General features: G+C 48.2%; 1 protein-coding gene across 6 annotated transcripts in view; it reads left to right on the top strand.

Annotated features, from left to right (window-relative positions):
• The first annotated feature begins 8,566 nt into the window (after positions 1 to 8,566).
• IL6R (interleukin 6 receptor) overlaps positions 8,567 to 16,952 on the top strand; it is a 136,273-nt gene continuing 127,887 nt past the window's right edge. For 3 of the 6 annotated variants that reach the window (XR_007471561.1, XM_049697651.1, XM_049697641.1), the window contains exon 1: positions 8,567 to 8,880. Coding sequence is in view for 5 of the 6 variants with exons in the window: in XM_049697651.1 (XP_049553608.1) it covers positions 8,796 to 8,880 (85 nt within the window). In the remaining variant the exon portion in view is untranslated. The remainder of the gene's footprint in view (positions 8,881 to 16,952) is intronic. The other 3 variants (XM_049697647.1, XM_033414465.2, XM_033414466.2) reach the window with 3 other exon arrangements.

Genomic DNA, 16,952 nt, shown 5'->3' with positions numbered 1-16,952 from the left:
TAACTAATACAAAGATGTCAAACTGAGTCTGTCTGACTCAAAAGCTTCAAAAATTTATTTCATTTTATTTATTTATTCTTTTAAATAGGCTTATTGAAATATAATTAACATGACATATAATTCTCCTACTTAAAGTGTACAATTTGGGGCTTCCCGGGTGGTCCAGTGGTTACGACTCCAAGCTCCCAATGTAGGGGGCCCGGGTTCGATCCCTGGTCTGGGAACTAGATCCCACATGCATTCCGCAACTAAGAATCCGCATGCCACAACTAAAAAGATCCCACATGCCGCAGCGAGTATCCCACACACGGCAACTAAGATCCCACGTACGTCAACTAAGACCCGGCGCAGCCAAATAAAATAAATCACTAAATAAATATTTTAAAAAATGAAGTGTACAATTCAATGTTTTTTTTAGTATATTCATAGATATGTGCAGCCATCACCACAGTCTATTTTAGAACATATTTATCACCTCAAAAAGAAACACAATAACCTTTAGCTATCACTCCTCTATTTCTTCATCCATCCCCTACGCTCCCAGCCCTAAGCAACCACTAATCTACTTTCTGTTTCTATAGATTTCCCTATTCTGGACTTTCATATAAGTGAAATCTTATAATATGTGGATTTTTGTGACTGCCTTCTTTCATTAGCATTGTTTTCAAGGTTCATTCATGCTATAGTATGTATCACTACTTTATTCCTTTTTATAGCTGAATTATATTCCATTGTACGGAGATACTGAATTTTGTTTATCCATTCATCCACTGATAGACATTTGGGTTCTTTCTGCCTTTTAGCTATTATAAATGATGCCTCTTTAATATTTGTGTACAAGCATTTGTGTGGACAAATATTTTTATTTCTCTTGGGTATATACTCGGGAGTGGAATTGCTGGGTCTTATGGTAACTCTATGTTTAATTGTTTGAGGAACTTCCAGAATGTTTTCCAAAGTGACTGTATCATTTTACATTCCCACCGGAAGTAGATGAGGGACTTTCCTGGCAGTCCAGTGGTTAAGACTCTGTGCTTCCACTGCAGGGGGCACGGTTTCGATCCCTGGTCTGGGGAACTAAGATCCCACATGTCGTGTGGCCAAAAAAACCCCCCAAAACCAAAAATCAAACAATGCTGTTCTTCAATTAAAATTGAATCTTAAAAAAAAAACTGTATGAGGTTCTGATTTGCTCACATCCTTGTCAACACTTGTTATTATCTGACTTTTAAATTCTAGCTGACTGAAAAGCTTTTAATCTCTATGCTATATTGCTTGAAATTTAAGAAAATTATGTTCAGCATGATCCAGAAAAGTGTATAATATATTTAGCAAAGAGACTCATGAAAACGGTCGGTATAAATAAGGTTTTTTCCTTAGAGGAAAATTTCAGTTAGCAGAAAAAAAAAAAAAAGATATAAGTAACACCTTCCTTCTCCCATAAGTAACACCCATCTCCACGGGGTGGGCGAGGTTACCACATGTAGATTATTATCATTATCAGGCTAACAGTTCCTGAGCACTTCCTGGGTGCCGGGACTGAGCTAAGTACATCGGATAGTTTTCTCAGTTAATCCTCACAATAGCCCTGTGCAGTAGAAACTCTTACTATTCCCATTTTACAGATAAAGAAAAATGAGGTTGGAGAAATGGGGTTTAGAAATTATCCAAGATCCTCAGCTGGTCAATGGCAGAGCTGGATTTGAATTCGGGCAATTTGGCTCAGAAATCTGCTTACACATGTATGTCTGCACGTATGTATACAGCTACACATCCAGGAATGATTGCTAAAGAGCCAGCTAATGGACACAAATGGAGTAAGCGATCAGCGATGGGAAGGGTAATTATTACTCAACCCTTATTCTGTGAAAATCCAGAGTGTAATGCAGCTTCTGCTGGGAAGTGAAAGAACAAACAGCTCACGTGTACTTGTGAAATCCAAGTTTAGACTATCTTCCAGGAAAGGTAAAATGACAGACAGAGGTAGAAACTGCAGAGGCCCCAGCCCTGAGAAAGAATACTGTTGACGGGCAGAAGCAAACTGGTCTGGAGTGTTAAGTCTGCTGGTAAATTGTTCTCTATTCTAGAACACTTTAACCCATGAAGCTAGAAGGGGTCTAAGAGAGTGTCTAATAACCAAATTCTATTGCAACCTGTTCACTGTATGGGTGATATAATGAGCTATAATTAAAAAACATATTCAGATGGACTCTTCTGTCTTGAAAAAAATGTGCTCTGGGAAAATTTACTTTTACATTTTTGAAACAAACACTCATATAGGACCTACCACGTGTGGGGCATTGTTATAAACATTTTACATATGTAATTAACTTAATTCTCATAAAAATCCTATGCGGCTACTTTTATTTCCCCTATTTTACAGATAGAGACATTGAAACGTAGCGACATTAAGTAATTTGTCTAAGGACACAGAGCTAATAAGCAGCAGAGCTGGAAACTGAGCCCAGGCAATCTGGCTCCAGAGTCTGTGTACATAGAATCATATTGTATACTGCATTTTAAAAAGTCCACACTCTGAAGGAGTTTCAAGTAAATCCTTTAATAACATGGGTCATCTCCCTTCCCCACCTACTCAATAGTGCATCTATTTTATATATCTGAATTTTCAAGCCCCTAGTTTGTTTAATTTTATAATTGTGATGCTTTTTTTAAAATGTGGTAAAATGTACATGATATAAAATTTACCATTTTAATCATAATTAAGTCTGCAGTTCAGTGGCATTAAGTACATTCACATTAGGTACAACCATCACCACCATCCGTCTCCAGAACTCTTTTCATCTTGCAGAACTGAAACTCCATCCCCATTAAACAATAATGCCCAGTTCTGTCTCCCCTCAACCCCTGGCAACCACCATTCTACTTTATGTCTCTATGAGCTTGACTACTCTGTGTTCTTCGTATAAGTGGAATCATACAGTTTTTGTCCTTTTGTGTCTGGCTTATTTTACTTGGCATAATGTCTTCAAGGTTCATTCATGTTGCAGCATGTGTCAGAACTGCCTCTCTTCTTAAGACTGAATAGTATCTCATTGTATAGAGATACCATATTTTGTTTATCCATTCATTCAAAGATGGACACTTGGGTTGCTTCCACCTTTTGCTATTATGAATGATGCTGCTGTGAACATGGGTATACAAATATCTGTGTGAGTCCCTGTTTTCAATTCTTTTGTATATATACCCCAAAATGGCATTGCTAGATCATATTTTAATTGTGCTGCTTTTTAGCAGTTACGTTATAACATTCTATAAACATTACAAAAAGGGGAGATTTTATAAACCTTTTGGAGAATGGTGCTAAAAATCCCTTCTCCAAGATGTGAGATACACACACACACACAATGGATATAGTGGAATACTACTCAGCCATAAAAAGAATGAAATTTTGCCATTTGCAACAACATGGATGGACCTAGACGATATTATGCTTAGTGAATAAGTCAGACAAATACTGTATATTATCACTTATAGGTAGAACCTAAAAAATAAAACAAATGAATATAACAAAACAGAAAGAGACTCACAGATCTAGAGAACAAACTAGTGGGTTACCAGTGGGGCAGGGGAGAGGGGGTAGGGGATTAAGAGGTACAAAATACTATGCATAAAATAAATAAACTACAGGGATATATTGTACAGCACAGGGAATACAGCCAATGTTTTATAACTTTAAATGGAGTATAATATATAAAAATATTGAATCACTATGTTGTACACCTGCAACTAATATAATATTGCAAATCAACTATACTTCAGTTAAAAAAAATCCCTTTTCTGAGGGCCAACTCAGCTGGTGATGTGATGAAAAAGGGAATGGAAAATGTATTAAGCTCTGCTGTAGATGGTGAATGGAGAGAGCCTGAGTGTTTTGTGGAGCTGGGGTTCACCTCCACTGTGAAAGTGGAGAAGTCTTCCCAGGCAGGATGAGGGTGCCGGGCCCTGGCTGCAGCTTGATCTTTGGGGGTGCTGCTGGCCTAAGACACTGAGTTCTGCTGATTAGAGGGGTCCCCATGTTATACCTCAGCTGGCCGCATGCTGTCAACCTCCTCCCAGATGAGGAGAAAGGGAGGGAACGTTGCAGGGAATAATGAGCACCTTCCGGTAATTACTGATTAGTCAGGGCAGGAGGCCAGGGGAGGGGTCTGCAGGTCAGCCCAATCCCACTCCCCAACCCTGCTGCATTTCTTAGGATCATGTTTGCCCCTAAAAGAGAATAGAAAACAAAGGGTATTGTTTTAAACTCTCCCAGGTGAGAATAGCCCTAACACAGCAGCCCAAGCCTGGAGGGCATGGCGGCAGGGAGAGAATTAAAAAAAAAAAAAAAAAAAAGACTCGTTTGAGTCAGTATATCTGGGATCTTGACCAGCGGTCACTGCCTGTTTCATCTTTGGCAAACCAGTCTCCCTCAGGAGGTCTGAGGGCGGAGGAGCAGATGATGAATAATACGTTTTGGATTCAAAACAATTTGTGTATTTATTCTATGGGGCCTCCAACAGACTTCTGTCTGTGGCAGACTTTAAGAGGCTTAATCTCTTCAGGTCAAAGGTGAGAGAGGACTTGCTGGTTAGGAAGGAGTCTGATAAAAGCAGTACCACAAGGACCTACTGTACAGCACAGGGAGCTATACTCAATATTTTGTAATAACCTATAAGGGGAAAGAATCTGAAAAGAAAGTAGATATTTATATGTATAACTGAATCACTTTGCTGTACACCTGAAACTAACAGAACATTTTAAATCAACTGTACTTCAATTTAAAAAAAAAAAAAAGTGGCACCAGCCCAGAGCTTCTTCATCTAGGGGAGACCAGGGTAACTGCAGGGACACACACAGTGGAAGGAGAGTGTCTGGGAGGCCCAAGAAGGGGGTGTCCCAAGTGCCAGGGACCCCCAGCCTACTCTCCCCTCTCAGCCTACCTATCCCTGAGTGCCTGCTGTGATGGGATCGACAGATGTCCTGCAGTGTCCTTGGTCCTGTGCTCACTGCACCATCCCTCAGTGAGAGTTCTGGGTCAAGAGCCAGACTTCACTCCAGAGCTGCCAGGTACCAGCTGTGCGGTCTTGATCAAGTCACCTCACTTCTCTGAGCCTCAGTGTACTCTTCTGAAAACTGGGGACACTATCTTCTAGTTCTCGGGGTTAAGAAATTCAAAGGAGATCAAGTTGTGAAAGCATTTTGTAAGCAGCACAGTTACCCAAGAGGGGTGCCCTGGTTAAAGTCCTAGCTGTCTCTTCTACTGCAGGATCACTGCAGTGAGTCTGACAGTCGGGGTCCCCAGGGTGCTTCAGCCCTGTCTGGTCTTTTTTTTCTTTTTTAAATAAGTTTATTTATTTATTTTTTTAGTATTGGCTGTGTTGAGTCCTTGTTGCTGCGCGCGGGCTTTCTCTAGTTGTGGCGAGTAGGGGCTACTCTTCATTGCGATGCGTGGGCTTCTCATTGCGGTGGCTTCTCTTGTTGCGGTGCATGGGCTCTAGGCACGCAGGCTTCAGTAGTTGTGGCTCGCGAGCTCTAGAGCAGTAGTTGTGGTGCACGGTCTTAGTTGCTTCGCAGCATGTGGGATCTTCCTGGGCCAGGGCTCGAGCCCGTGTCTCCTGCATTGGCAGGTGGATTCTTAACCACTGCGCCACCAGGGAAGTCCTTTGTCTGGTCTTTATTTCTGATTTCTGGTGACCAGATAGCCCCATCCTCACTCTGCAATTCACCCCAGAGCTCTTGCCAAGTCTATATCCCTCACAGGCCTGAGTCTTCTCCTCTTCCTGGGGGCAATAAGCCTGGCCTGAGACACTGGTGACCCCCGTGGGTGCCGGCATCAAGAACCAGGCCTGGGAGAGGGCAGGTCAGGCTGAACTGAATATGTTTGTTTTCTTCTCTTCCTTATCAGTGTTTTTCATAACAAAGCCTGGAATGTTGGCCCATGAATTTTGAACCTTCACTTAGTGCAGAACTCAGGTGGGGCTTGAAGGAGTTCAGAGAGTCTGCTCAGACTGTACCCCAGGGGAGGCCACATCTCCCCGACAAAGGCCCTCCACATGCCAGGCCCTGCTCAGCCGTGTGAATACAATGATGAGCTTTACGGTGTGGCAGAGAAGATGGGGTGGTGAACAAAGTCAGGAGGGGGTTTTGAGGCAGCACAGAGACAGACCACCTAATCCAACCTCGTGGATGATAGGATTCCAGGGAAGCAGTCAACCTTCCTGGAGAAGACATCATGAGTCTTAAGGGTTAGTAGGGTGTAGGACAAAGGAGGGTGTCAACTGAAAAAAAAAAGTTGAGAGTTCTATTTAATTTAGCAGACATTCTTAGGACTTCAAGACAGCATCTCAAATAAATCTGAGAGACTGCTCCGAAGAGGCAAGAAGGAAACCAGGATATACGGGAGTTTTTGCATCAAAAGACCAGGTAGTCAGGACATCAAAAGATTACTGTTAATAAAAGAAAACCAAACATCTGAAGTTAAGGAATTTAGTGCTTTTCTACGTACGGGAAGATGCAAGAGTCTGGGCTCACTGAAATCATTCCTTTGAAATGCACCTCAGCTACCTGGGGCCAGTATCCTGTGTTTCCTCATCCTGAGTTTCCTCAGGGGGCACCATGGGGGTAGCAGGGTGGCGGCTTGATGGCTGCAACATCCTTTGTTTACTAATATGGCAGGCAACAATTTAGTTCTCTAGGGGGATTTCTGGCAGAGGGAATAACTTGAACAAAGGTGTGGAGTTGAGAAGACATAAATAATATTGTAGAAACAGAATTATATTCAAGCTTGGAGATGCAGAAAATGAGGCTGAGAAGATAAAGATAGGCCAGATATTTTCATATGAACCACAATGCCAGTAACTTGCGTATTGTTACTCTCGTCATACAAATCATGAAATAGAGGCTCTGAGACGTTAAGTAGTTTGCCCTAGTCTCACAGCCAGCAAATGGCAGAGCTGAGATGGGAACTCAATCTGTCTGACTCCAGAACACAAGCTCCGGCTGGTGGTTTGGACAGGGCAGTCCACTTCAGTGCAGAAGAAGGGTGCGGTCTGAGACACCTGTTCTTGGGCTTGAACATCCCTCTTTCAGACTCTCCTCTCTGAGCAGAGGGCTTTCTGCAGCCTTCTGGTTTCAGTCCCCCTTTGATCTTTTTCAGGTCTGTATCTGCAACAAATAGAGGGGAAGGGGGCAACCACAGTGGGAACCACCTTCCAGGCCGCCTGCAACCCCATTTAAAATACCAGGAGAGAGGGCCAGGGGCCAAAAGGTCTACCTTTCAACATGCCTTTTTTCCCCCCCTGTCTATGGGTGTGGCCAGAGCAAGCCCACACAAACCAGCCTCCGTCAGGAGGTGGGTCAGGGCATGTGCCTAGTTCTGCCAGGCACCGCCGATGGGTGGTTCCCACAGAGAAAGCCAGATGCACCGGGTCTGAGGGCTGCCTTTCAGAAGCTCTGTTTCTTCAGACCAGGTCCCATCCACTGGGGGCTTCCGTCAGGCCACACCCATTCCTGCTGTCCCAGGAACCTGGATCCTGGTTAGGATCAGTCTGAAGCCCAAAGTGGAAAAGCACATTCTAATTAGCAGTTGCTGGGCCAGAAACTTTTTAGCTAAGACCTTATTTCCGCACTTTGCGCTCCCTCCAAACTCGGCTCTGAGGCCACCCTGTCGGCTTCAGGCTCCTTGGGGAATCTTGGTGAGCCCTTTCAAGAGCTGGTTGTGGTTGCTTCTGAAAGCCAAGCACCAGTTTCTGTCTGTCAGATCAGGAGGGCGGACATGCACGTTTTGACATCGATTGAGCACCTGTGGTCTGGACCCTGTGTCATGTGTATAGAGCTTCACAGCCACGGTATCTTCATAAACATCCCGACCACTATAGACTTTCTTATATCTGACAGATGAGGAAACTCGAGGGATTTCAACAGAAGTCACAGACACAGCAGGTGGAGGTCTGGATGGGAACCCAGGTCTTTATCTGCTTCCAAAGTCCAAACCTTCTCCCTGCCCGTGCTGCAAGGAACAGACAGGCACGGAGAGAGAAGGTACCTTTACAGTAGTGAGTCCCCTGATGCCCAAGCCTCATCCCAGATCCATTAAATCAGAATGTCTGGGGGTGGGACCCAGGCATCGATGGTTTTCAAGGCTCCCAGGTGATTCCAAGGGTCAGAAAGGGCTGCCCAGCACCGCTTTACTGTAACGGTAAAAGGCACATCGCCTCCTCCAGGGCTCGCCAGGTGCTCCTTTCACAGAGTAATCCTGGTCACGAAACCAAAAATCAAAACCGAGCCAGTGGTGTTTGATTCCCCTGCTCTGATCAACAGAAATCGGGAGGAGGGCCGCCGGCTGAGCTCGCCCCCGTCGGGTTCGGGGATCCTGCCCTCGCGGCTCAGGTGCGGCGCTGCGGCAGGAAGCCACCCCTCCGCTCGGCCGGTGCGCGGGGCTGTTGCGCCATCCGCTTCGGCTTTCGTAACAGCACCCTGGAACGGCCGAGAGACAGCTCCAGTGCGAGTTCCTCAAATGTTTTCTTGCTTTGCCAGGACCGTCCGCTGCTCTGAGTCATGTGTAAGTGGGAAGTCGCACTGACACGGAGCCTGGCCAGAGGGAGCCGAGCTGAGAGCGGCGCGGGGATCGGGGACTCGCCGTGCGTGCAGATCGCGGGCCCCCAGGGGATGGGGGCTGCCCTCGGGGCATAAGCCCGCCCGCCGCCCCGCCCCGCCCCGGCCGCCCGCTCCCGACCCGCGCGTCCGCCCGCCCGCCCGCCTCTCTGGGACCATGGGGCATTAGCCGAGGAGGAAGCATGCTGGCCGTCCGCTGCGCGCTGCTGACCGCCCTGCTTGCGACGCCCGGGACGGCGCTGGCCCCGGGGGGCTGCCCCGCGCTGGGTAAGGGCTTCGGGCGCATCTGGAGGGCTGGAGCAGCTGGCGGGTGAGGGAACCGCTGTGGGCGCCGCAGACGCGGGGCGGCGGAGGGAGGCCGGAGCGGTGACGGCTCCCCTTGTCCGAGGCTAGCTTGGGTTCCCGCGGCACGAGGTGAGGCACCGGGCTGACCCAGCTGTCCGGTGGCGGGCGCTCGCTCGCGCGCCCCCTGCTGCGTCCTGCGCCTTTGGCCGGGCGCGCTTTCCCCGTGACTGCCCTGCGGCCGGGTAGCTCCCTGCGGTCTGCGTACAGGACTTGGTGTGTTCTCAGAAACCTGATTCTCTTGTCTCCTTCCCAGTGCCCCAGGAGTCCTTACACAACTGCGGCCCGGCTTGCTTTAAAAGGAGATGCCCTCGCGGGGTGGAGTTCCTGCCCGGGGCGTCCTTTGTACCAGCGCCCCCTTTGCCCCTCAGCTTTGGGGAAGGCATCCCGCCTGGCTCTCCCCTCAGCCCCCTGGGTTTATGTGTGGATGACAGTGCCTTGACTGTGAAGGGAGTGACATCATGGGCGCTGAGTCACGGACCCTCCCGCTGCCCGCTGCCCGCACTCCCTTAGGCAGACACCAGCTCTAGCAAGCTGTGTGCCTCAGCCCTGGGAATTTAAGCCAAGTGGGGAGGTTGGCCAGGGATTGGGACGTCTTGAGGCTGGCACGCACTGGACTCCACTTCCAGACGAGAGAAGGAGGGGTGAGGCAGAGGGCACGGGGCACTTGTTGCTCCTGTGGACTGTAGTGTGCCTTTGGCCGCTAGTCCTTTCTCTGGACTCTGGCGGCATGCCCAGCTGCGCGTCTAGGCTCTCCTCTAGAGGAGCTGGGCAACTGCTTCTCCAGAGGTTTATTTTAGGGTCTGAGGGCTTCTTTGAGGACGCAGTGGAAAACCAAGGGGGCAGCCGGCAGGCTTCTGGGAACAGATGGCTGGGGAGACGGTGGCTCTGGCTTTCACTGCGAGACCGCACGGCGCTCCTACCCTGGGTGAACACCCTCAGCCTGACCCCTCCCTGCTGGAGAGAGCCAGGGGCTGGTGTGCCTGCAGGTCCCTTTGCCTTCTGAATGGTTGTGTTCCTCGTGCTTGGGAGAGGAAAGTAAAGGGATTCTTTTTCTCAGCACGCATTTATAACCCCTGCCAGTAACAGCCATTGTTGATTGAGGCCACCTAGGCTTTACACACGTTTTCTAATTCTCCACTGGATCTAAATAATACTTTGTTCCAAAGAGGAGGCTGAGGTTCAGAGAGGTTGGGATGGGAAGTTGTCAGGCCTAGTTGGTGGAGGCCCACCCCTCCATGGCCCTGTGCTCGGGGGTGGTAGATCCTTAGCCCAGCAGGCAGAGCTGGGGGTGTTTGGGGGCCAAGATGAGAGTCACCCCTGGCTGGCTGAGTGCTGGGCAGAAGAGGCCAAGGGAAGGGAAAGCCTGGGTTTGCCCACTGTTTTATCAGAGGGAGGCAAGGCAGGGGTGAGGCCCGGGTCGCCCAGGAGGGCACAAGGCTTCCCTGCCTGCCTGTGTTGCTATTCACACCACACCCCAGGGCACCTGCCGCAGGGAGGTTACTGCTGTAGCTGCTGCTTTCTTTTGCTCCTAAGTGGCTGCAAGGTACTGCGAGGGCAGCCGGTTGCAGCCAGTTCTCCATTTTCCTGGTGCTCAGGTGGGACGAGCCAAGGGGTCTCAAGGCGTGGACAGGCTGTGAAAGGCAGAACTGAGAGTTTGGGGAGGAAGTGAAAGCCCTCGCAGTTCAGAAGGAAAATGCAGAAAAGTAGAAAATACCCATCTCCCCTCCCACACCCACAGAGACTCAGCCCACAAACTTGAGAGCAAAAATAAAGACATTGTACAGGAAGCATGGAGCAAATGACTGTGAGATGCCTTGCTTTGGAGAAGTAAGGGGCTGAGAGGGGTAGCAGAGGCTGGAGTTAGTTTAGAGGGGAAATCCGCTGGCCCTCCGGGCTGTGGGCCCACTTTCCTTGGGATCAGCCTCTGCCCACACGTCCGAGAGCTGGCAGGGCCACTCAGGTGAATCGCCGTCTAGGGGCCTGGATTAGCTGGGACGTAGGTGTTGGGTGTGGAAGGCCTGGACCTCGGTGACTCAGGTTCCTTCCATGATCTGCAATGCAAGACGGTGTGCAAAACAAACACGTACACCTTTAAATCTCTCAGAGTCCTGTCTCAGCCTCTGAACTTCCCTTTACAGCAACCTCTTTCTGCCCCCAATGTCTACCTGCATTCCTAGTCTCACCCTAAACCAGTATTTCTTAAAAGGGTAGTTCTGGATCTGTTTGAATCAGAATTGGTGTGTGTGTGTGCAGGTGCGCCACATGCACTGGGGGTGGGGGTTGGGTGGTTGACAAAAATGCTGATTCTTGGCCCCCACCCCAGATTTACTGAAGAGAAATGTCTGGAAGTGAGGCTCAGGAAATGTCCTTTTCGACAAGCACCCCTTGTGATTCGCAAGTTTGAGGATGACTGGCTAAGTGGTGTGATTGAGGAACTGAAGGAGGGCCCTCCCCCACTGGGCTTCTAGTTGCCAGAAATCTCTCCCCACTTTAGCTCTGCCTCTTGTTTACTCATTGCAGCAAACATTTATTGAGTCCTGTGAAGCCCTGGGATCAGCCACCCTGAGTCTACCTTAAAAGGAGCTTGAAAATGGTCAAGGTTAAATCCCTAAGAGGGACTGAGAAACCCTCTGACCTGTCCCGCTGGGTACCAGCTACCCAAGGACAAGGTGTCGGAGAAGGGGGCATGGACCAAGACCCTGAGACAGCGGCACGTGGACCCTCACTGCATATCTCATCTCTGACCCTCCGCGTCTCCCTCTGCGGACTGGGTTAACAAATCCTCCCCTTAAAGGGTGTTTGTAAGGATGACACAAAGCCACCCCGGTGCTCACTGCTGTCAATTCCCCTCCGCTTCTCCTGTCCCACCAGGCCTGCGTGCCACCGGCCCACCTGTGAGCCAGAGCGTGCCCGTCACCAAATCTGGGCTTTTCCAGGTCAGTCTTAAAGGCCTAGAGCTGTTCTCTCGAATATGGCAGCCATTTACTAAGTATGGCTATTTGAATTTAAATTAATTAAAATGAAATCAAATTTAAAATGTAGTGCCTTAGTTGCGCTAGTCACACTTGGCTACCGTATTTGACAGCGCAGGTATAGAGCATTTCGCGATCATTGCAGAAAGGTCTACTGGACAGCGCTGGTCTCGAGTGCTAAACAGTTTCTTCCAGAGGTTTTCTGTTGCTTCTTCCTTTATCTCTCTCTGGACCTTCTCTCCACCTGAACACAGCTCATCCCGCACAGGTAATGGTTAAGGTTTTGGAGCCAGACAGATCTCTGCCTGGCCCTGCCTTGGAGAAATAACGTGAGCTTGGGTGAGGGATTTTACTGCTCAGAGACTCACTGTTCTCATCTGGAAAATAGAAATAATTCATATACTACCTTGCAGAGTTGTTATGACGAGGAAATGCCCTAAGTAAGGTACTACAGAGTGTATAGGGAGGTCTCTAGCACAGAGCAAATGCTTAAATGCGCGTAGCTAATAACTTACTCATTTGAAAAAAATATTTTGAGCTCCTCCGATGTTCCAAGCACTATTCTAAGAGCTGAGGATACAGCAGTGAACCAAAGAGCCAAAAATCCCCGGCTCACTGGGGCTTCGTTTTACTGGGGATGTTAATTAAATATATAGTATGATAGTGACTAAGGAGGAAAAATAAAGCAAGGGCGGGAGCTGGGAACTGCGTACATGTTGAGGAGGATGTAGAATTGATCTTTTCGAGGGGAGGCCAGGGAAGTTCTCACCAAGAAGATGATGCTTGCATGAAGGCCTGAAGAAATATAAAAATATTTAGGGATTCCTTATACTCCCATCTTGCGCAGGAAAATTCCTGCCTCCTCTTTAACAATCTGGTCCTACCTGAGGGCCTGTTGGGTTCTGGAGCGGAGGGCTCTGTGGGGACACACGGGTGCCCTCTGCCCTGGTGAAGCTTGGGGTTGTCTCTGGGGAGACCAGGCCTCAGCCATGGGGCCCCTTAGACTCCAGCTGGACAGGGAAATGCTAAATGTCCTGTTGCTAACTGTCATTGAGGTATCAGTCTTTGGAAGAGAGTCCTTGAGGACTGGAGTGGCAAGAGGAAGACGGCAAAAAAGAGGCTTTTAACTCTTAGACTCTGTTTGGTGAAGCCCTGGGGAGTTTCTTTTGGGTCATCTGTGTGCTTTACTCTCTTATGCACTTGAGATCCAAAAAGGTCCAAAGTCTCTGGCATAGTCAGGGGCTTTTCTGGCACGGTCCTGGGTTTGGCCTGACTTCTAGCTGCACCTCACTCCTACCTGCCCCCGCCAGCTCTGCCCTCTGGCTCCGCTCTTAGGAGTGTGCCCCCTGAGGCCCTGCATCCAGGTTGTCTCCCAGCACCTGTGCTCAGTTTCCCTCCACCTCCCAACTTCCTTCCCCGAAAAGCATCCTCTGGTTTTCTCTCTCTACGTGATGGTTACAACGACCGTTACCATACTGAGTGACGACTGTACACAGAACCGTGCTGGGCTCTTTGCATCTGTGACCTCATTTACTCTTCACAGCAGCCGTGTGTGAGAGGAGTCTGAGGGCAGTGCATCGATGCGGTAGACTGTAGGACAGCAGGTCTTGCTGGGGGGAGATCAGGAGGTCAGTTCAGACACGTTGAAACTGAGCTTTCTATTGGACAAGGCGAGAAGATGCTGACGAGCTGGGTACGGAGTCCAGAGTTTGGGAATGAGGACTGAGTTGAGGTATGAATTTGGGAGTCGACTGATGGCAGATATTATTTCAAGCCTTGAGAGTGGCTGAGATCACCGAGGGCGAAAGTGTAGATGGAGAAGAGACGAGGCCCCGGGCTGAGCCCTGGGACACTCCAACCTTCTCAGGCTGGAAAAGGAGGAGGAGACTGAGAAGGTGAGACCAATGAAGCAGGAGGAGAACCAGGAGAGTTGTTGTCCAGAAAATCCAGTGAGGACAGTGCGTCAAGAGGCAGAAGCAGTCAGTGGTGTCAAACGCTGCTGAGAGGCAAGAGGACAACCTAACCAGTGGACTTAGCTACACGCAGGCCACTGGTGACCCTGACTTGATGTGAGGAGTTTCGGCGAAATGGTGAAGGCCTAAGGCTGACAGGAGTGGTTTGCAGAGAGAGCAGGAGGAGGGAAACTGGAGCCGGCTGGTAGAGGCTACTCTTCGGAGGATTTTAGCCGTAAAGGGGAGAAAAGAAATGGACTGTTCGTTGGCTGGAGAAGTGGGGTCATGAAAAGAATTTTTAAAAAAATGACTGAAAGGGCTTCCCTGGTGGCGCAGTGGTTGAGAGTCCGCCTGCCGATGCAGGGGACACGGGTTCGTGCCCCGGTCCGGGAAGATCCCACATGTCGCGGGGCGGCTGGGCCCGTGAGCCATGGCCGCTGAGCCTGCGCATCCGGAGCCTGTGCTCCGCAACGGGAGAGGCCACAACAGTGAGAGGCCTGTGTACCGCAAAAAACAAAAAAAACAAAAAAAACTGAAATCTCAGCATGTTTGCTTGCTGATGGAAATGATCTAGTAGAGATCAAAAATTGACAGAGAGGTGAGAATCGCTGAAGCTGTGTCCTTGAGTAGGTGAGAGGAAACCGAGGCTCAGAGAGATTAAGTAACTTGCTCAACATCGCACAGCAAGGAAGTGACAGACCTTGCTCTGAACCTTGCTCTTTCCACTGTATCACGTGTGTCACCCACAACTCCCACCCTTCCCAAAGCATGGTGACTTCGAGGATGTCGTCTCTGTTCTCAGTGTCCTCAGACTCACCAGCTCCATATGCACTGGTGTGGCAAAGACAGCCCTACTTTTGCCCCAGGAAGTGTCCTTCTTCAGTACTTCTCTTAAGAAGAATAGTTAAGGCCACAGTGTATGTTTAAGCCATTGCACTGTAACCTCCTCCTCCCCCATATCCATTCATATCACTTTGGGTCAGGGGAATGTTTTGCAACCACATGTCACTGTAAGTGATCTTTCTCTGTCTCTTAACAAGGCAGCTGGGACAGCAAAGAGAGAAAACAGCTCAGGGGTCAGACAGTCCAGGCCTGTCTCTTGACTACCCACTTAACAAGCCAGCAGACCTTGGGCCAAGTCACTCCAAGCCCAGGCAGAGCAACACGTCTTGAGGCTGAAACAAACAAAAGCAGGTGCTTGATAGCTGCTATTGATCTGAAGACCCCATTTTGATGGAAGAAGAGGGGGAGGCTATAGCATGAAGACTTTCTCACAGAAAAGGGGAAAGACCCACTACTGCAGTGGGAATAATAATTACAATTGTTCACATTTTTTGAGAGATTAGGTATGTCCTGAAAATAGTGCTAAGTTTTTTTTTTTTTTTTGCGGTACGCGGGCCCCTCACTGTTGTGGCCTCTCCCGTTGCGGAGCACAGGCTCCAGACGCGCAGGCTCAGCGGCCATGGCTCACGGGCCTAGCCGCCCAGCGGCATGTGGGATCTTCCCGGACCGGGGCACGAACCCGTGTCCCCTGCATCGGCAGGCGGACTCTCAACCACTGCGCCACCAGGGAAGCCCAGTGCTAAGTTTTTAGTTTTTTTTTTTTTTAATATATTTAAATCTTTATTTATTTGGCTGCGCGGGATCTTAGTTGCGGCACGTGGGATCTTCCTTGCTGCGTGTGGGATCTTTAGTTGCAGCATGTGGGATCTAGTTCCCTGACCAGGGATCAAGCCCGGGGCTCCTGCATTGGGAGTACGGAGTCTTAGCCACTGGACCACAAGGGAAGTCCCTACACAGTCTCCTTTTGATGGACGTTGGCTTTGGGCTTGTTTCCTGTCTTGCCATTACAGACAGTGCTTTGGGGAGTAACTTTGCATATCCATCATGTTGCCTGAGCTCAAGAACATCCGCAGGATAAATTCCTTGAAGGTGAACCTGTGGGTCGAAGGCCATGTGCATTTGTACTTTTGAGTGAGAGTGGAAGTTGCACCAGTTCATACTCCCCGCAGCAATGAGAGAATGCCTGTGTCCCCACAGTTCTGATGAAAATGTGTTATTAAACTGCTATTTACACAGAGATGGCATCTGTGTGGAATTAATTTGCATTTATCTTATCTGAGTGTGAATATACCGGTTTTCCCATGTTTAAGAGACTATTGCATAACCTGTTTCTATGAAGTGCCTGTTCATATTCATTGCTCATTTTTAAAAACTGGGTTGTTGGGTTTTTTCCTCTTAATATATTAAAGAATTTAGTCCTCTGTGATATGAGTTGTGAAGATTTTTCTCTAGTTTGTCGTTTGTCTTTTTTGGGTGGGGGTTGGTTTTTGTGTATTAAAAAAAATTGTAGTTGGGTTTATCAGTTTCTTTTATGACTTGTACGTTTTGTATCATACTTAATAAGATCTTCCCTATGCCAAGATTGTCTTGAAAGATTCTTTTTGGGAGGGAGTAAAGAAAAGATTTTTTTTTTCCGGTGTCTTTAAGAATTTTTTGTATTTAAATGTTTGATCCATTTTGAATTTATCATGGACTGAGGTATGGCTCTAACTTTTCTTCCCCCAGTTATCACCTGATGTCCTTTTTTATAGTTTATGGAATAATCCATCTTTCCACCACTGATTTTAAAAGCCACCTTTAAAATCTACCAAATTACTGTATATACTTGGGTTTATACTTCTTGTCGGCAGATTTAGTAGTTAAAAAGCACAAATTCTGAGGCCTGATTGCTTGGGTTTGAATCTAGGCTTACCCCTAATTAGCTATGTAACCAGCCTCCTCTTCTGTAAGATAAGCTGTTGGGAAGATCAAGTTAGGTCATCCATGTGCAAGCTTACAATAGCACCTCTATATAGCCAACACTCAAACCAAGCTATTTTAAAATAATTGTAGTAAGATACAAAAGCATAACATTTATCATCTTAGCCATTTTATTTTATTAAAATAAAATTTATTTATTTATTTATTTATGGCTGCATTGGGTCTTCCTTGCTGCGCACGGGCTTTCTCTAGTTGTGGAGAGCGGGGGCTACTCTTTGTGGCGGTGCATGGGCTTCTCACTGTGGTG

Source organism: Orcinus orca, chromosome 1 (genome assembly GCF_937001465.1).
Source record: "Orcinus orca chromosome 1, mOrcOrc1.1, whole genome shotgun sequence".
Taxonomy (NCBI): Eukaryota; Metazoa; Chordata; class Mammalia; order Artiodactyla; family Delphinidae; genus Orcinus; species Orcinus orca.
Note: the sequence above shows the minus strand (reverse complement) of the source record. Positions and strands in the feature narration are given on the sequence as shown.